The sequence below is a fragment of the Amblyomma mixtum genome, chromosome 3 (assembly GCF_055824585.1).
Source record: "Amblyomma mixtum isolate Tamu chromosome 3, ASM5582458v1, whole genome shotgun sequence".
Taxonomy (NCBI): domain Eukaryota; kingdom Metazoa; phylum Arthropoda; class Arachnida; order Ixodida; family Ixodidae; genus Amblyomma; species Amblyomma mixtum.
The window spans coordinates 221,593,664-221,614,314 of record NC_143014.1 but is presented as its reverse complement, the minus strand read 5'-3'; the positions used below and the strand labels follow the sequence as shown (position 1 = coordinate 221,614,314).

Below are 20,651 nucleotides of genomic sequence, written 5' to 3'. Positions count from 1 at the left end.
ACGACCGTACTTCGACACGGCGTCCCGACCTACGTCATTACCGACAGAGGGTGGTCTTTAATTTTACTTTCAATTTTTCAACTCAGCGCTACAACCCACTGCAAACTACTGCTTACCACCTGCAGCATATGGGCTGACAGAGTGGCATAATAAAAACATAGCGGACACGCTGGCGATGGATTTCGATGCCCAGCATAGTACTTGGTACGTGATCCTGACGTACGGTACATTCGCCTATAATACGGTAGTCCAAGAGAAGACTGTTTCACCCCGTTTCCGCTCGTCTCCGGCAGGAAGGTTCAGACGACGCCCGCCGCTAAGCTCCCTTGCGCAACCGATGACCAACTTTCGGCCGACGCTGAGCACTTTGCCCAAGATGCCGAGCAGGCCCGTCAACTCCGAAATCCGGCACCGAAATCTCACTGCAGGTTTCGCTTTAATTGAAACGCAATTTTTCCGTCGTGGAATAGCATCACTGATCGTGTTGTCAGTCAGTCAGCAGCGCAACGCACAATTGTATGTCAAGCTCCTCTTTCACGCTCGTTTGTTCTAAACTTGGATTGTTAGCTACATTTTTCAGGACGCAGGGCTATCGTCACTCCGCAACCAGCCGCGATGGCTCCATGGTTAGGGCGCTCGGCTACTGAGCCGTAGTACCCGGGTCCGAACCCGACCGCGGCGGCCGCGTTCCAACGGAGGCAAAACTCAAAAGCCGCCCGCCTGCTATTCGATGTCAGTGCACGTTAGAGATCGCCAGGTGGTCGAAATTATTCGGGCGCCCTACACTACGGCACATCTTCCTTCCTTTCTTCTTTCACTACCACCTCCCTTCTTTCCTAACTGCGAAGTTGGGGTGTCCACCGAGGAATGAGACAGTTACTGCGCCTTTCATTTTCTCAAAACTATGCACGTATATACCAAATGTCCCAGGTAAATGCAACCAAGCTTTTAAAAAACACGCTGTCATGTCATGTCTATTCCTTGTCACCACTGACGTGACAATATATGATGGATATGTGCGTGTTATCTAGCTGCTTAGAAATATTACTCCACAGGTATCATATTGTTATTTACAACGTATGCCCGTTGACACAAATACAAGCCTTGCTACAATCTCTTAATATTTTAGCAACATCTGCTCCGCAACGAACTATACCGGGAGTCACTGGCAATCTAGACAGCCAGTTTCTGAGTGACCTTTGTGTTGGCAACACAAAAACATTCGAAAAGTAGAGGTACGCTTTCGTGCCATAATAATAATCATTCAAAGCAAACTCCTTCAGCCCTGGAGACCACCTTCTAATTGGTTCCTGCGGCCCTGCATCCCCACTTGACCAGCCAAAAATTTGAAAAACTCGGGTCTCACGAGTGTTTTGAACATCTACAATGCTTTCCTCTTTCTAGTCTGTCTGTTTACTTTGGTTCCGTACACCATTCAGTGCTCTGCGGCACCTTTCGGTTTCCCTCCTTAGGCGGCCCCGCGTTCCAATGCTGCTGGTGAGACGAGCTTCTACTTCTCCGTCCTGCCTCGGACCCTGCAACGGAATGTTTGCGCATTAGTCGACAAAGGATTGCGGCGCGTTCGAAAATAGCAAAGCAATAATACCCCGATTTCGGTACGGTTTAGTTTTCCGCTGTTCTTAGTCCACCAACACCCTCTTATAGCCCCTCATTTCCTGCTCGCAGTGAGAGACGACCTCTTTTTTTTTATCGTTCTTCCGCAGATATGAATTTAATCTTTCCGACGCGGGTTGCATTCAAGCACCGGCAGCCTTGCAATGTTCGTCGTTTCGCAACCACTCCCGATGCTTACCTGAGTCACGCAACCGAAATTAGCCGGAGTTTTCTGCCCCTGACCATATTACGTTTGTAGAACTATTCGATCTGTTTTAATATCTCTTGCACTCCGTGACAACCATCCCGTGAAACTGCAGCGTACTACGTGGCGTCTCGTCTTCGCGTTCAAAGAGCGGCGTTGTTTCACCTGTGTATAGCGCCGGAGGTCGTAAACCTACACAAAAAGCGCTGGTGGCTCACAGATGAACACTGCAAGAGGTCAGTGTCGTGGGGGCCATATTCCCTGAAACTGGGCTGTAGTTACAAATGGTCGCCAGGAAATGCCCCGGCCGCCACCAATCCGTCAGCACAAACCGGAACAATGGAAAACAGCAAAACAACGCAAACAACAGTTCGCCATCCCTGAACGCAAGTATAAACGAGCGGCCGTGTTGAAATTACAGAAATGCTCTTCTTCGCGTCGATCTTGCTCAGTCCTGCGTGCGGAGGGCAGGAACCTTTGCAGTGACGTAACGACTCCTGCAGGGGGTGTTTTGCGACAAAGGAGAAAACAAACCGAGTCCGAGAGACTTTTGGAGTGCACAGTGTATACGGGCATAAATTGGCGCCCCAGATCAGTGACCCGCCCGTAATGCAGGCTGCGCAATCGCTACGCTGTGAACTACACGCCTCCGTCACCTTGGACTATAAGGCGGACGCCGGCTGACACACAATGCCGCCGAAGGGGCCGCTGCGCACACGAACCGCGAGCACGGTGCCGGGACAGCGGCTGCCGGTTCGCAGCGAGTTCGTCGGCCCCGGAGCGGAAACGGGGTGCGGAAATGCTGAACTGGTTTCCGATCTGCCTGCGCAAGCGTCTCGGCCACAGTGAGTGTGTCAGGGACGGCGTTTGGGTAACCAGGTTAAAAGGCGCCACCGTCGCCGCCGCGTGTGAGCGAACGAAGACGCGACGCCCGCCGGCCGCACCGTGGAGCGGGTCGATGTACCACGGTGCTTGTTTTTGTCGAGTCAACGACAGGGCGGTATTTACAAGCCCAGATGAAGTCTGCGGGCTGCGCTAGCGTGGCGAGTTTTCCTTCTCGCGCGTGGATACGGGATGAGTGAGTATAGCGCAATATAGCGGAGGTGTTTATCGGACTCGTAAAAACACACTATGCCCTTCCGCGGAGAGGTTATTGCTTGAAAATGAAAGGCCGATGTTGTAAAAGCAGTGCGCAAGCAGCAAGCAGGAAAATAAAAAAGTCAGCAGGAAACGCGAAATAAGGAAAGAGTGTTTGCTTCCAATGCGAAAAATATCATGACGCAACAGGAACAACAAACACTAAACGTTCGTTGCGTTGGCTAAGCACGTCCGAAGCATTCGACCGACATTTGTTCGCGGCAACTTTAGAGGTGTCGCCAGCAAGCAAAATGATTGCTTATTAGCTTTTCCTATCGTGTAGGCCTTTGTTGATGTTTTTTTCTGTATTTCCTTGTTTTGTTTCTGCGCTTGTATTCAATAGCACTTAAAATGCTTGCCGGCACATCACCTGCAGGGAAGCAAGGATTTAGCTAGCGTACGCAAGTACTTGTCTCAAATTGCTATCACCTGATTATACACACACTTGCCGCACTGTTCCCGGCATACTTTAAAAAAAAAAACGTGACGTGCCCGGTTTCCTTCTTGTCTATCTTCCTTTAATTTATCATAGTGTCAACAAATAGGGCCGAACACGTCTAGTCTTTGTAAAAAAAACTGCAGAATTGCAAGGCGCACAGCCTACTCAAAGAAATTGCATAACCATTGCAATTCTTCTTGGCCCGTGCATGAATTTTTCTCCAAGTACATTTATTTGGAAACGCTGTCAAGTTTGTTCATTGCAACAAGAAAACAAGAACTTGCGTACTTTCACTTTCATACAATTTCCAGACATAGTTAGTCGGCAGTTTTTTTTTCTCTTCATATCGTAATGAAGAAAAAAAATTTCACTGTGAATTCTTAGCCATATAATCTGTTTGCCAGTAACAAGTAAGCCAGTAAAACGAACATGCTTAAAGAAATATTTTTTGCCCATTTTACATATACTACGCCCGATACATTTAACATCTTTAAATGTTACATTTAGCATACATTTTGACAAATTGAAAATTGGTTTTGAGGAAAGGAAATGACGTGTCCACATACTTCGGTGGACACCCGAACCGCGCCTTGAGGGAATGCATAAAGGAGGGAGTGAAAGAAGAAAGGAGGAAAGATGTGCCGCAGTGGAGGTAATGTTAAAAATGTTAAAATGTAAAACGTAACAGACACTTTACATTTTAACATTTCTAACGTTCTACATTTTGGCATTTTTTACACTGTTGTTCGAATTGCGCTATGCCTCATACCGGACACCAAGTGTTAAGCTGGAAGTAGGCTTTTGGTCACAATTAAAGTTTGTTGCGAGAAAGCCAGAGCTCAGCGAATGTGTCCTATACAGCGTTCCAAGTTACTTCATTCCAAAAACCAAGTGGACTTCTGCGAGTGACCCCGCGCTAGCCACATACCCATAAAACATAGGTTTGTGGACGATTTCTAAGCCCTCCTGTCGCACATAACGTGAACGTCACTGTTGAAACCCCACCAGTTCTTTGTTTATAAATGCGTATTACGGTCTTCAGCATATAGGAAGTGGTACATGTCCCTGGCCCACCCCGTGAGATAGGAACTGTTTTCTAAATATACATGTATGAATGCTGTGCATCAAACTTAGCTTGCACGCTGGTCTAAAACCCGCAGATTACGACAACAGAATGGGCGTAAGGTGAGTAATATTGCCACCACCATTCCTTACGGCCTCGCATCGACGGCTGATGCGTGATTGGAGGGAACGTTCATTTATATTTGGCGTAACAATGGCTTTAAGTTCCGCAACAGATGAGCGATTTTTACTCATGTATTATGAGCAGGGGAAAACGTCTGTGTTTCTAATATTTAGCTCCTGAAGGCGAGCTTCATCACTGCTTCAGCAAGAAGGAGCCGAAACAATAATAAACGCATTCAATTGTTTTAGGGGGGGGGGGGGGGGGGAGTTTGTAGATGGGTAGGGATTTGAGGGTTATGAGAGGGGTCATAACTGTCACTTAAACACTCTGTGGACAACGTGCATCCCAAATGCTGTTTACATATATATATATGAATAATTAGGCTAGATAAATGAATTAACTTTTCAAATATCGCTTGAAACGTTCAGGCGTCAATAGGAAAGTTGTGGAGCTCAACAAATATTGCCCAACCCAGGCACTCTAAATGAGATAAACTTAGCGTGGCCGTTTTTATTCGGGAAAAACTAAAGCCTGCGGAGTTTAAACAATACCAAGTGACAGCGTGCTCCGTGCGCCCGGATGCGCCGCGATTACAGCGCTCTCCTCCATACTTCGTAAAAAATGTCTCTGTCTGCGCGCCTTTCGTGCTGCCCAAGACTGCGCTTCGCGTTGTGCTTGGTTCCAAGATGAGCGCCAGTGGGTACGGGAGGCAGCTGAAAGGAGGCGCGGCTCCCGTTTTTCAGCGTAATTCACGCGACGTTACCAGGCTTGTTATATGCGTCGTTGCTTGTTGGGGTCTTGCTCCCAAATTCGAACTCATTAGGTTGTCATCGTTCCTACGCATGCATTCTGCTAACGTGAGAGGGCAATTATCGCCGCAGAAACGGGATGAGCCGCGCTTTCTTTCAACTGCCGCCCGTACCCACTGGTGCTTATCCTGGAACCAAACGCAACGCGAAGCCCTGTCTTGGGCAGCTCGAAAGGCGCGAATCCAGTGATGTTTTTTACAAAGCACGGATGAGAGCGCTGTAATCGCGGCGCATTCGGACGCACGGAGCGCGTTTCGCGTGGTATTTTTTAAACGCCGCAGGCTTTCTATATTCCCGAATAAAAACGGCCACGCTAAGTCTATCTCGTTGAAAGTGCCTGGACAATATTGTGGAGCTCCACAACTTTCCTATTGACGCTAGAACATTTCAAGCTATATTTGAAAAGTTAATTTATTTACCTCGACTAATTATTCAAATAGGACGAGCGAAAAAAAATGGTACTGTAACTTGAGATAAACCCTAACAACATCCACACGATTTCAGTTCTGAAGAACGCGTGTTTTTTTTTTTTTTTAAATCATGGATCAAATTAGCTGGGGCACCCTGTATACACTGCTGTGTTGCCTAGCATGCTCCGTCATCGAACGCGCTTCTTGTTAGACGTAAGCCGTCTGTCCGCGGACAGTCACCATGTGAACACACTTTAGTGAGAAGTGATGTCAGTGGTCAGCACAAATATTACCTACTGCATTTTGTAGTGATAGCCGTTAATGACTCAGCTCCCGAAATTGTGGCCGCATCGTCGCCAGCGTCAGCTGAGAGGAGGAAAGAGCGAGTGAAGGCGCACACAGTAGGGGCAAGAAAGTTGCGAGAATGGCAGGCGAAGACGCTGCCCATTGGTCGTCGCTAGGCGCCTGCGAGCTCTTCCATATTGTTCTTTTTCTTCGTCAGTGGTTTGCGTGAAGCGCCTCCGTCGGCGCTCGGCGGCCGCCTGTGACAGGTTCTATGGCACGAAAATTTAACCGTATGTCTTAATATTCATATTAGCATCTAAACAAGGAATTGTTGTGCTTTGCTGCTCTTTGGCGGTTTTTAAGCAAATACTTCCTTTTTCAGCAGATCTGTAAACATCTAAATACGGAATTTCAGTACTATAGGTGCAAGTTTTCGCTTCGCGACGTCGGTCTAAGCAGGGTGAGAGGGAGTTGCACCGATGCGCGTGCAAGTATTTTGAAAATTGGAAAATTGTAAGATACTCTTTTTGAAATATTGAAGGCTGTGCTCCATTCTTCTGATATGTAGCAAAAACTTTCTTCTAAAGGGTTTCCATCGATCGCATCGAACCCTTAAGACTGTCATAGAAAACCAATGGGAAACGCTTTTTACAGCTACAAAAACTTCAATAATAAAAAATGCAAGCCTGCAGACGTGAGATCTGTGGATATATTGATTGGCATTGGCATGGATCATTGCCACTTGTTCAAGAAAATTACGACAAAACAACAAGAGTTTTCGGAAACATGTCGGCTAGTTTGAATGGAATGCATCTTCAAGCTACACGTCTCCATGGTGAGGCCCAATAACACTCGACATTGAAAGCTGTAGCTGGTTCACCAAGACTTTTGCAATATGTTATAGTCTACATTAGGTAGCGTAATTGACCTATAGCCTCTTACATGCCGATTTTTTTCTTTATCAGTGCTTTTTGGCATCGGTTCTTTTCTTGTGACTGACTGAAGCTGAACTACAATATGCAGACCGGTCGTAAAACCTGAAGCAGAACAAGGCTTAGGTACGATTCAAAAGCGTTGTGAAATTCTTCTAAGAGGCCTTGAGGCCCAGCCGTCTTTGAAAGTTGCAACTTATCAACGGCATACTCTATTTTCTGCTAGAGTAAAAGGGTCATTTATTGTCGAGCACTCATCGTCTGAAAGGGCCTTCACAAGGTAGACAAAATGCGCCACCTTATCAGCATCAACGGTGGAAGAGGTGGTCAGTAAACATAGACGCGTTGTATTTCTTGAATTCTGACGTGAATTCGTGCTTGCTACCCATGCGCCACCACAGTAATGGGCTGGTATGAGCCTGACAAACCGCATCACGGCGGCGCTCATGAAGCAAGGTCTGAGGCGTCGTATGATCCAAGTGCAAGGCGTAATTGGTGCGGGGCCGAATACGGACAGGCCTATGGCGTTCCACGTCAAACTGCTGAATCTAGCAGTTAACACCAGCGACGATGTCCTCTCATTATGAGCCAGGAGCCTCACATTCAAGATAGTGAAGGCTATAAAGGGTCTCCAGTAACTGCGGCACTTCAGCATTTTGAAACTGGTTACACAACCGATTTCATTTCCTGTGATTCAGATTTCCTGCTTAAACATATCTCAGCCTGCATTTAAATGCGCGCTCCCGGAGAAGCTTCACTCGAAAACTGAATTTACGCGCGCTCTAAAATCCCCATCGCCGATCAGCATAGCACTGAGCTTCTAAAGAACTTATCGTGGTTTGAACATTAGGACGGATGCGTTCACGAACAGACAAAATAACAGTGGCGTGAACAGTGGCTTTACGCAACACGAGACGCGTCAGGTAAGGAGAGCCGAAGATACGTAGAATTGGTCCAGACGGGCATTCGAATTTTCTTTTATACGTCTGTAAGAGCAGGACGTCGACCTATTCAACCCAGTGTCTGGTAGTCTTGCAATTTCGGGGATACAAGATAGCACTGTGCGATTCGATCGCTACTTATGCTTTGTGCAGGACGGTAACGCACGCATTCAAAGTCACCCATCAAAACAACGTGTCGTTCAGATTCAAGAAGACCACTTGAGCTTTCAAATACCACTATTTGCTTTGCCCTATCATTAAAAGCGTAAACGTTGGTCAAATGCCACAACAAGTGATACTTTCGACAGCCGCAACTTATGAATCCCGGTCCGTATCTACTCGACATAAAAGGTCAGATTAGGGGATGCTCTTTTTGAGGAACAGAAGACAACGCTTACAAAAATGGTCTACAGTCTATAGACTTCTAATAGACTCTATTGCCTTCCTGAGATATTTCGTTTTGTCCATTCATAGTCTATAGACTGCCAGTAAAGTTTCACAGGTTCTTTATCTTCTTCCTCGCACCAGGGGTGCCCCGCCAGAGACGGTTGGTTTAACTCGAAGACTGAAGCTTATTTCTTCGCACCATGGGTGCCCCGTCAGAGACGGTCTCAAGATGTGTTGACACGCAGGGATAAGAAAGGGAATAACTGGAGATTTATATACAAATATTTACAGAATATACAAGTTAGATACAACGGCAAAAAGACAAACAACAAAAAGGTGGATCTGGCTAACACTAGGGGAGGCCCCTACTCGGCGTTGCCGAAGATGCGTAGCATCTCACCTTAGCCCAGAACCCCGCTTCCGGCTCCGGGGCCCAGTTTTAAAGCCCTAAAGGCCCGGCCCACATTCCGTAGCACCCAATCATTCTACATTCTTCATATCATTGGCTAATCGAGAGCATGGTCAGCCCTCCAACTACCGTAGGGTAACACCCTTTCCAGAAAAACAAACGCACGGTCGTGCCAGCATGTGCGGAGTAGAACGTTCTCTCCACCACAAAATAAAAATAAAAACAAACACAAATACACATTCGTGCCAGAACGTGCGCGAATCGGTTCCGCGGGGCGGGTGGACACCCGTACTTCCCGGCGCGTTCGCGAGCGGCCGCGTTCCAAGAAAGGAGACGCTCCGCTTTGAGTGCCCCCAGCCGCGTTCCAATAACCCCCGCGAACGCTACCGATCCCTTACACTGCCTATAAAGAAAAGTCTACTAAACGTGTATGACCATCAATCTATATATTGTCTATAGACTGTACATTGCATTTGTATCGCCTGTAGACTGTTCCCTATGATTTCTTTATTGAGAGTCTGTAGAATCTATAGACTGTCTAAAAAATGTTTTGTAAGGAAACCCGCTGAAAGACCCGCAGAGAGTGACGCGCAAACATTCTAATCTGCTTAAAAAGGCCGCATCACTCTCTACTTTGGTCTCCTGCATAGCGACAAAGTTAACCCGACTGCCCGAGAACAGCCAGTGCCGTTGTGCCCATTTTTGCCGAGTACAGAGTCCATAGACGCTCAGTGTAGCGAAATTCAGTGGCTGGGCGCCCGCCATTGTTCATCAGTGGCGATTAAATGACGCATCCATGAGGTCGGGGCAGCACCCCCCCCCCCCCCCCCCCCCCCCCTCTCGTTGATTTCGAGCGTCGTGATGCCTTTTTCATCATACCCAACAATTCTGGACAAAACCGTTTTTGAACATGAAAGAGTTTATGAACGCAATTTTTTTTTCATATTATAAGATTTCACTCTAACAATCAATATATCCGCAGATCTTCCGTCGATAGGCTTGCATTTTTTTTTGTTATTAACGTTCTTGCTATCGTCAGAAGCGCTCCCCATTGTTTTTCTATGGTAGTCTTAACTGCTCGATGGGAGCGGTGGGAAAACTTTAAAAGTAAGATTTTCCTACTCGTCGGAACAATTTACCATTACTTTCAATATTTCCATAACAGTACTTTACAATTTTTTAATACTGAAAATTTTTGCGCGAGAACGTTGGACTGTAATGCTTTGCGCTGAGGCATACGCCTGGCAGGGAGGACATCCTCCGCCTCCTCTTGCGTAATTCTTTGCAATAAAAATACTGAGCAGCTAAACTAGCACTAACATCGAAGATTCACATAACAGTAGCCCTGCGAAACGGAGTATTTAGACTGGTGTTCCGCGCCGAATATGGATGGTCATGGGGAATTTAGTGGAAGTGTTTTCCTTGAAAAGAGGCGTCGCTCGTTTTTGCGAAACGCTTTTCCTGATATGGTCGCTGTTTTAAAAAAGATTTATGAACACCCTCGAAGGGCATAAATATATTCACTTCACTACGTGCTATAACTGTTTTCTGCTATAAATTCTTCCACAACTTTACAGAAACCAACCAATTAATTCCACGTATCCATCGCATTTCCCGCCATAACCACCCGAACGCTGTTTACCCTGAACGTGCCCATACCACCACATTCCAGCAATCATTTTTCTTAAAGACTGCCCGTGACTGGAATAACCTCCCTGCTGAAGTGGCCACCATCATGATTCACCGACTTTTCAAGAACACCATCGAGGAAGCGCATTCATCAATGTAATTTTTGTCCATTTTCTTATTAATGTATAATATTTTTTTTTCGTGTTATCCCCACCCCTCATGTAATGTCCCGAAAGGGACCTTTGAGGAATAATAAATAAATAAATAAATAAATAAGTAAACATTGCGAAAGTTAAAAAATAGTCCCCTCTCGAGCTCTTATGGGCAAGTGCATACCTTCGGTGAACGGTACTTATTAAGAGCCCTTGCTCAGCTAGGTCACTGTTTGCCTGCGGCTCGGAAGGAGATCTGTTTATTTACATCCAACACATTGAGCGATGGACGCGTTTTGGGAGAGATTCAGCTCATAGGGCACCACATAGCTCCATTGCATTATACAAGCGAGGAAAGTAAACATCCTCGAGCTACTTTTAGCCCCAGAGAGGGTGCGCTGGCAGTTCCAATGTGTGTCGAAAGATACGTTTCCCTCCTTACGCAATTTTTGTGGAGTAAACAGCTGCTAGAGAGGGTGCAGCAGCCGGTCTACTCTTTCCGAGAGAACCAGTTCTCTTGGAGTGTGGGTCAACAGCAGAGCAATCGTCATTTGGCGGAAACTTGTGCCAAGCATTTTTGGCGTCGAATGTACCATTTTGTAGACTAACAGCGACCTCCAGAGCTTTTTTGAGAGTTACAATTAGCAGCATGTTCGAGACGAATCAAGGCTCCGCAAGCGGTACGTGAAAGAGCGCTGCGAGAATGCTCTCGCCAAAATCAGACAAGAAATTGGCGACAACTACATTAGGGTGTCAGTAGCTGAAACCACAGGCGCTAGCGGACGCTTCAGCCGCCAGCAAGCTCTCAAAAAATTTCCCTCGAATCTCTGACTAGGGGAAAAGAGGCTGCAAAAAGTAGCATGAGAACGCCTGCGTAAACTGCGCCGCAGGAGTGGTTTACCACAAATCGTTAGCATGTGGCAAGTCCCACATAGGACACACTGGGCGCTGTAGTAATGACGGACTACAAGAGGATGCCAAAAATCTACGAAGGAAAGATAAAAATGCTCATCTCTGGGCGCATTTTACTTCGTATACGTTAGCGCGCGTAGAGAAATATTTCAGGAGACGAAGATTCTAGGCGGGCGCGCGAATGGAAAGGCTAAGCTTCTGCTAGAAGCTTTTCATAAACAAATCTATCTGCTGACTGTATACGCTCTCTTTCGTCAAACCTTTATTCGAGAGTGCGGCTTTTTGAATACTACTTGTTGATAATGCGGTCGAGTGGCATGTATTTAGCGTTTGTTTGTTTTGTCTCTCGCTGCGCTTGGCCCATCTTTGCGTATATGAGCACTTACTGTTGCTGGCCTCAACAAAACAGTTGGTAGTAATACCTGCGAGCGTCTTTGTTTGTCTTCATTTATTGTCTTTTTTTTTGCTTAAGTATTTCTAAAAGTGGACAGTTGGTTTTGTTGCGCCTTGGACGGTATGTGGTAAACTTCATTATCGGAACAATGAGCCCTGATGAAGCTCGACGCAGACGTTATCGAAAAGGTGAGCCATTCAACTATAAAACGTTTCTTTTGATTATTCTCTGCAGCTTTCGTGGCTTGTAAATATTTAGTGCAAGAAGGCACTTATGTTCGCCACGTAGGGAGCGCCCCATGTCTGCAAGGCAGGAAACGAGGAAACGGACTGACGCTTTTGTATAATTAGATGGTTCATCTGACCAGCACTCTTTATACAATGCGTAGTATCCCGAATGAATGGGCTCTTTTTTCTTCAAGCTGATGTTCTAGTGTCCAGCACAAAAGAAAATTGTGCCTTAAATCCCTGTCAAGAAATGCTGCCTTCCCTGCTACGTCACTTTATTTTCTTTTTTGCGTCGACAGCCTGGTTAGGCTTGAGGGCAAACATTGATAAACGCAGCAACATACTATTCGCGGCATCTTATGTGGTAAAACCTGTCTTTCAGAAAATCAAGGATCAAGCCGTGTGTGTGGGAAGAAAACAAAAGACATGTTCAAACAAGGGAACGTGAAAAGCGGCCTGGCGTGCTTCAATGCGAATTTCTCTGCAATAAACGAAAGGCTAACATTGTTGAAAAAGGTTGGAATTTTGATAGAATTATTGAATACAGTCGAACAAGTATAAGCACCACTTAGAGGACTAGAAAGGAAGGACGCTAATGCTTTTACAAAAAACGTAACAATTGGTAGAAAGAAAAGGGGGCCTTGAGACTATCCAAATTAAGGTTGGTTTGGTTCGTTTATGGGGTTCAGCGTTCCAAAGCGACTCAGGCTATGAGAGACGCCGTAGTGAAGAGCTCCGGAAATTTCGACCACCTGGGGTTCTCTAACATGCACTGACATCGCACAGTACACGGGTGTCTGGAATTTCGCCCCCATCGAAATTCTAACCCGTATCTTTCGAGTCAGCAGCCGAGCACCATAACCACTGAGCCACCGCCGGCGACGCCAAACTAAGGGTGTTCGACGCAGAGACGATACGGCCATGGCCCGAACCCCCATAAATTCTCATGTTTTAAGTTTCCGCCACTAACCTCATATTACCTAGAAAAAAAAACTTAAAAATTTGAAACCTACGCTCACTGAAAAAAGAAGGTGCTTCAAGTTGCACATCTTGAGAGTGACTTTCATGTGGCATGCTTCAAGGACGGCGAACGCTCCGTATTGGACTAGCCGATCGTTTATTACTCTGTTTTGCTAACAGCTCGAAGCAATCGAAATGAGCGATTTTTGTTTTCTTATTAGACTTTCAGTTTTCAGTGGCTGAAAGTATTTTTTAATAGAAATGCCTACATCATGTTTTCGGATAATAAACATCGAGTATTACACAAGGCGCCCATATTTGGCTTATAAGCGCCTACATTCAGATATCTTGCGGCCTAAATGCGTGCCTATTTTGGTTTCATTATTGCCCAGATTTCCGGCCCCTCGTGACAATATACCCTGCTGATGAACAAGCGTTACGGAGCCCTAAAGACCAGGAAAGAAGAGGCGAGCCTGCGCGGCGCATAATGCCAGCCCAGTAGCCGTCGGCCTTGAGACACTGCAGTATGTGCCACCGAAGATGGGGCAAGGCGGCTCCAGTGTCAAAGCCCTGCAGTGCGCGCCACAAAAGCTGAAGCAGGGTGTCGTAGGAGCCAAGCTGAATTCGAAGAAGCCATGTAGGTGCTTCACAAGCAGTTCAGGAACAATTCGTTTAGTTATATACAGTGGCTCTCGTCGTGATCGTCCATGGTTCCGCACCTCACACCGTTGCCGCCCTGCCGCGGTGGCTCAGTGGTTACGGCGCTCAGCTGCTGACCCGAAATACGCGGGTTCGATCCCGGCCGCGGCGGCTGAATTTCGATAGAGGCGAAATTCTAGAGGCCTGTGTACTGTGCAATGTCAGTGCACGTTAAAGAACCCCAGGTGGTCGATATTTCCGGAGCCCTCCACTAAGGCGCCCCTCATAGCCTTAGTCGCTTTGGCACGTTAAAACCCAATAAACCAAACCAAACCAAATCACACCGTTGCCATCAACTTGGCACTCTACGCTCCCAGAGGCGCTCTCGACTGTCAACATCGCCATGTCCAAATTGTCCACAAGCTCTAGCTGAATTTCTCGTTTCATTACCGTAACCGCGGCGTTAATTCTTCAGCACCTGTCTTCAACGAGCACTATGCCACCAAACAGCCAATTTGAGTTGTATAACTCGAAAGTGTCATGGTACAAACATCTCACGTAATCAAAAAGGAGGAGATGTGCGCCTTTTTATTCATGACCCGCACCTTTAAATGAAACCGCAGCAGCTACGGCGCGTCGCCACTTGCCGTTCGCAGTGCCGCAACAGCTGATACCACGGAAATGCCTTAAAAAAAAAATGTGCCGTGCATGGCACTGGATATGTGCCGAAGCTGTCGCTGCTATCGTCTTCTACTCCATCTGCATCCACTGCTGCTTCAAAATACCGCGCTCTCACGTCTAGCACTCGGGCGGACAGCAGAAATTATGAGCGCCTTAATTGGACGCTGCAGCACAGCAGCCGTTTTCGTCAGCGTCTTAATCGGAAGGAAACATTTTGCACGCATTGTTGAGCAATAAACTGCCAGTGTGTTTGGTGACCTCCTTCCCGTGTTGCCGGTTTGCACAGGGAGGCACGGCACAAACCGGGAGAGGTTCACTCACACCGCCTGTGCACACAGGCGCGGATGTGTAAACAGATATGGCGACCTCCTCCGCTATCTAGAAGCCGAATTTCAGCTTCGGGGCCGGCTGCGAGCGGCTGCGTCGGAGGGTTGGGCCACGGTGACCGGGGCAGACGGTACCCCCTTGATGCCGGCCACGGCGTAGCCGACGGCGGTGACTTTTGGGTCATGCGGCCCGCCGCGCGGCCGCCGAGCTGATTCCGGAAAGGGTTATTCGCGGCCACTGTCTCCACTGCAGTGATTGCAGGCAGTAGCTAATCGAGGTAGCCCTGCTTTTTCCTTTCTTTTTTTTTGCAAAGTGCTATAGACACAAAATTTTTGCTTGCGTGTTTTCTTCTTTCAAACGACGCGCTAACATTGGTATACACGGAGCACTCCGCGGTCTTGCTTAAGACCCTTAAGACCCCTAAATAACTTGTTATTCAATTGCTTCTCGATGCTGTTTCGGTTTCGGTTTCATCAACCGAACGAAGGGTGTGGCGTGAAGTTAATGTTTAAGTCGCGCGAGGCGCAAAAAAAAATGACAACATATTTCGGATACGTCGTTTGTTGTAATTCTAGCTATTCAAGCAGCCTGAGTTAAGTGTCGTAGTTAGTTAAAACAACGTATCAGCATTTATATTGCCGTTTCTGTCCTGTGTCACATGACTTAAACATCAACTACACGTCACAGTCATCGTTCGGTTGATCGAACCGAAACAGCATGAAAGAAGAAATTCAATTGTATACTATTTAGCGGTCGTAGCGAAAATGACGCGGTGACCCATGCATTCTAATATCTAAAACATCATTTGAAAGAAAACACACAATAAAATTAGGTGTCTATAGTCCTTTAAAGGACGCCACGAATGACTTCATCCAATTATTTTTTTTTTCAGTAAAACTTGATTATTTTGCTCTGTAGTTCAGTTGCCGTTTGTCCACCCGCAAACGCATTTAACGGCGATGAAACCGCATTTTAAAATCTTCCCGCCAGTCGATTCAAACTCGTGACTTTCTTGCCGAAAAGGACAGGTTGCCATCGGTTTGAAAGGGATTGACGTTGTAGCGCATAGCCTCTGGATCCGATGCTAAATTTCCGCGTCGACGTACGCATTTTAGCTGCGAAAACGGCCGGTGGTGTAAACACCTGCTTTTTGTTCCGTTTTTTTTTTTTTTCTAGCTTATGCAAGCTCCGCTTTCGGCGAGTGTGGTCTATCTGTGATCGAAACACGCACCCTCTTTATATAGGTCAACTTCTATTTGTCCTCATTGTCCGTTTAAGCCAGTTTTCAAGAAGAGGCGGATCAAGGTGAACAAAACACATCTGCATACGGGAAGTACTTTGGCTCTCTGATGCAGCCATCGATAACTGGTCGCTCTCGTGTCGTGAGATTAGAGTTCCAACTTCACAACCTACATTTACTGAGCGGGAAGGGGGCCAGCGTGAGGTGTCCATGGAAACAACATCGTGATTATCCTTTCCTACTGCTCATCTCCGCAATAAAGAAAATCACCATCTTTAAACACCTTGTTTTACCCGGTATGCGTACCACCTAAAAAAAGACGCTTTCCCGAAAGTGTCACCGTAAGACATAATTACGCCTAGGAAGACTGCCAGGAAAGCCACATGTAGCTTTGAGCGCTTCCTCAGCGCACAAACAAATCCTAAATCAAGCTGTTTTCTTTCTTTTCTTCGCAGCGCGTTTTATAAGAGGCTTTCTAGGGTGCTGAATAGTAAACTCCAGGCTTGTTGCGTGCACTTTAAAGTATACAAAGTATCGCCCACCCACTTCAAGTAAGGATAGGATTCAAAGACTGATGTGCAACTACCCCCTGCCTACCATCCTTTGCTCAACTTATATTTATTTTAATACGTTGGCATTGGGAGCCCCGGTGTGAAGAAAAAGTCTCCTCCGGCGTCCAATGACGTAGCGCAATCTTCCTTTCCACATGCAACGGTTGAAGGATGCCAAAGTGGAAAGAGGGAAATCTCCCTCACCAATTGTAGGGGAGAGCATCGAGAAGCCGGATGGTGGCTGCCACGGGAAGAACTGGCAATGACTCAGCGAAGAGTACAAAAAAATTCAGGGGGGCACTTTGTTGACCTGAAGTGCGGTGAGGCGAAAGCCTTCAGCGCGGTGTTGCTGCTTGTGTCACTGACGTGTGGTTAAGATGTTAGGTATACAATTGTTTGTGAATCTCAAATGCTGGAGACACTGGAGGGCGTTTGGGAGGCATCCGGCTGGTTCGACGCCTTTCTGCAAACACTCTCTAGCGTCCTAGACAAGGCGAACTACATATCCGTTGGCAGGAAGTAGAGTAGCCATTAGCACGTCCGGCTGAAGAACTGAAGGATGGTGGCTCGAATCCCATCGTCCACAAAGGCTTCTTTTCTGGTCTGACTAGAAAAAGCGTGACACCTCTGCTGACAACCTTCTGTCGACAGCCTTCTGTAGACAACGATGAGGCATTAAAGGCTTTTCCCTTAAAAAAGTAACTGAGCAAGGAACCTTTAATGAGTAAAGAAATACATAGCAAAATATAAAAGAAAATTTCAAGAGAAGATAACAGGTTAACGAGAAGCAATGCAGAGCAAAAAGAAATCCGATTGCTAACGCACCGTCACGTATTATGATAATTAAGTGCTCCCATAATTTTTATTTTTATTTAGATCACAGCGTTAGCCTGTCACAGGATCTAAGCTTGGCTACGCCTTCCGGCTGGAACGTAACTTAGGTACGTCGAGATTAAAGGCGTTTTTTTTTTTTGTCCAAGAAATTTACTCTCTAGAAGTGCGTGTTTTAATTTACTTTCGACAGACTGCCGCGACTTTATCTGCTTAAAATTTCAGCATTCTAATTTCACACACCTGTCTATGGAACTCAGCAAAGCCGCATATAACTTTCCAGCCCACAACCATCGAAGAATGGATAGCATCAAAGAACCGCAAAGTGTCAGCGATACAATGGTAATGCGATACTCGGTACGTCTGACAAGCAGCAAAGTCTGCAGGGCCCTCGGGAGCCGCTATTCATGCAGGTTTCATCGTGCTGAAAATGGCGAAGGAAGAGGGTGAAGGAGAGGCATCAATCGCTTTCTTCTTTTTTCAGCCGACCCTGGCATCGCGCAAGTACTACGGGGTTGGTGTTCGTCGCCATGTCTCCCATGCTATGGACCGAGATCGGCAAAAAGTGGAGTGGATGGAAAGACTGGGGGAGGGGTGCGCGGCTTTGCTTTCCTTGCAAAATAAAGCTTCATAGCACAAGAAGTTACGAGAGTGTTGTGTCTGCAAATGCACTTTGTGTTTTCGGTTTTCTGTTGTGTGCATGCGAGTACTGTACATATCCAACTGCTGCGACTGCACCTCAAGTTCGAACTAATACAATGCGGTTTGCGGCAACTTTGAATCAAGAAACTACGCTTAGTTGCACAATGGCACCTGCAGGGAGAGTGGTAGGAAATTATACTGCACTGAAAGCATCGGTCGTATTTCGGCTTGATCGACGCATTCAGTTAATCTCAAGGGAACGCGGTCTGTACCAAAGCAGCTTTCTGGTGTGTCCTCCCCCTCCGCTAGTGTTTGTTTCCACATCGTTTCCTTCCGCCTTTTCCATCATTCCCTGTCCTTCCCGTGGGGGTCTCTAACGAATACTAACTACCAGATGCCTTCTTAGTTCTCCCTCGTTTTTCGCCCCGCTTTTGTTCCCCTTCTTTGCTCCCCGACCTTAATGGCGTTCTGCTTGGCCTTGGCCCGCGTTCGTTCGCCGCCTCACACCGCTGTGCCTCTATAGATAGGTGCCGAATTTCCAGTGCAAAAAGACAAGGCCACAAGATACGAAGTGGGCAAAACGCAGCACTACAGGGCTCCGGAAATTTCGACCACCTGGGGTTCTTTAACGTGCACTGACATCGCACAGCACACGGGCCTCTAGAATTTCTCCTCCATCGAAATTCGGCCGCCGCGGCCGGGATATATATATATATATATATATATATATATATATACACGCGGGTTCAATCCCGGCCGCGGTGGCTGAATTTCGATGGAAGCGAAATTCTAGAGGCCCGTGTACTGGGCGATGTCAGTGCACGTTAAAGAACCCCAGGTAATTTAACAAAACTTCTGTTTGGGCTAGATGGTGCATAGCTTATATTGAAATGAATTCAAGCGCACAGGAACACGCACACAAGAGGAGGAACACACAGGACAGCGCCTGTCCTGTGTGTTCCTCCTCTTGTGTGCGTGTTCCTGTGCGCTTGAATTCATTTCAATATAGAACCCCAGGTGGTCGAAATTTCCGGAGCCCTTCACTACGGCGTATCTCATATATATATATATATATATATATATATATATATATATATATATATATATATATATATATATATATAGGTGGCGAAAGCATGAAGTACTTGACTGCTTACAAGAGTATATAGCGAAGTATACGCTTCGTTAAAGGAGACATATTTAGTCGAAGTAATTTTACTTTGTTAATATATATATATATATATATATATATATATATATATATATATATATATATACTGATTGTCCCCTTGAAAATCCTGTGTAAAAGTATATGAAAGTCGCGCGTTATATCGAACTACAGTTTTTCGGTCGTACGATATATACCGAACTGTGCGCCGAGCCCCTGCAAGTGGCGCTTCTCTTAACGATACTCTTCGATCAATTTTCGCGAGCAAAAGCTGGTTGGCTGCGCGGCCTTGGGCACATGCTGGCGGCCCTAGCGCTGTCAGGTGGTGGGACGAGCTGAAAGCAGGGTGTGCTTGAGGGCTGCCGTCGACCTGTTGTACTCATATTCCACGTCATATCGGTCTCATGCGGTGAAGCCAACATAACTTTAGAAAGGCTAGCGGCTCCCGCCTGCCGTGCCTCGCTCGCTTTTCTACCGAAGGCTTCGCGGAAATCAGCTGCAAGTTAATTTTAATGAGCGAATGTTCCATTCATAGCGCACTCTTACCAGAATTATACTTCGCATGACACGCAGTCGCTAGATCCAAAGCACCATCCGCACCACGCCTATTTGCTGCCTTGTTTTATGTATAGAATTATCGGTATATCAAACTATTTTTTACGTTCCCCTTCGTGCTCGATATATCAGTGTTGGACTGTATATCAAGCAGTATATCCAGGAAGATGTAAGCCTCTAATACACTCATGTACAGTCTTTGCCAAAAGTAATCAGGCTGCATGTTTTGTTTCTGATTTGTGTAGTACAGCTCTCACGGCTTCCCTAAAGATCAAAAAGTTTTTTGAAGGTGAGGACAGGGGTTCTCCTTTGCATACAGAGATTTAGAGCTCGAGGGCTGTCATAATAGCTCTAATATACGAGAATCAAACCGTGCAGCCTGGTTACTTTTGGCAAAAGCTGTACACCTTGATTGCTTTGAAGATTGATATGGGTATGCATGTGCAGTGACCATCATCATTGGCAGAGAGAAAATGGTCCTCATCTGCGCCTATGTGTAACTAAGGAAGGGGAATGAGGGGCTCGTTATAAATATGAGAGAAGCCAACAGCCACAGAAACCAAGGAGCACAGGGGATTTTTTTAATTAATTTATTTTTTTTTGGTGTTGATCAAGTAAGAATATTACTGAATATGTTGTCGCTTAAAGCTAATTGATTAGAAAAGCAGAAGAAAAAACAACCACATGCCGATGAACACTCTGAAGGTTAGATTATTTGTAAACATACATACCCCCGAAAGCAGAAGGTTTAACAGCCGTCGCCGTAGCTCAGAGGTAGAGCACCGGAAGCGTAATTCGGAGGTCGTGGGTTCGGATCCCACCGGCGGCATGTGGTTGTTTTTTCTTCTGCTTTTCTAATCAATTAGCTTTAAGCGACAAAATATTCAGTAATATTCTTACTTGATCAACACCACAAAAAAAAATAAATAAATTAAAAAAATCCCCTGTGCTCCTTGGTTTCTGTGGCTGTTGGCTTCTCTCATATTTAT

The 20,651-nt window shown here is 46.3% G+C and overlaps 1 protein-coding gene across 1 annotated transcript in view; it reads right to left on the bottom strand.

Moving 5' to 3' along the window:
• Positions 1 to 1,402: 1,402 nt before the first annotated feature.
• The window catches only part of LOC149353759 (uncharacterized), a 273,957-nt gene continuing 254,708 nt past the window's right edge, over positions 1,403 to 20,651 (bottom strand). Inside the window, exon 4 of the mRNA XM_089577404.1 lies at positions 1,403 to 1,535. Within this exon, the coding sequence (XP_089433530.1) occupies positions 1,414 to 1,535 (122 nt within the window). The 3' untranslated portion in view covers positions 1,403 to 1,413. The remainder of the gene's footprint in view (positions 1,536 to 20,651) is intronic.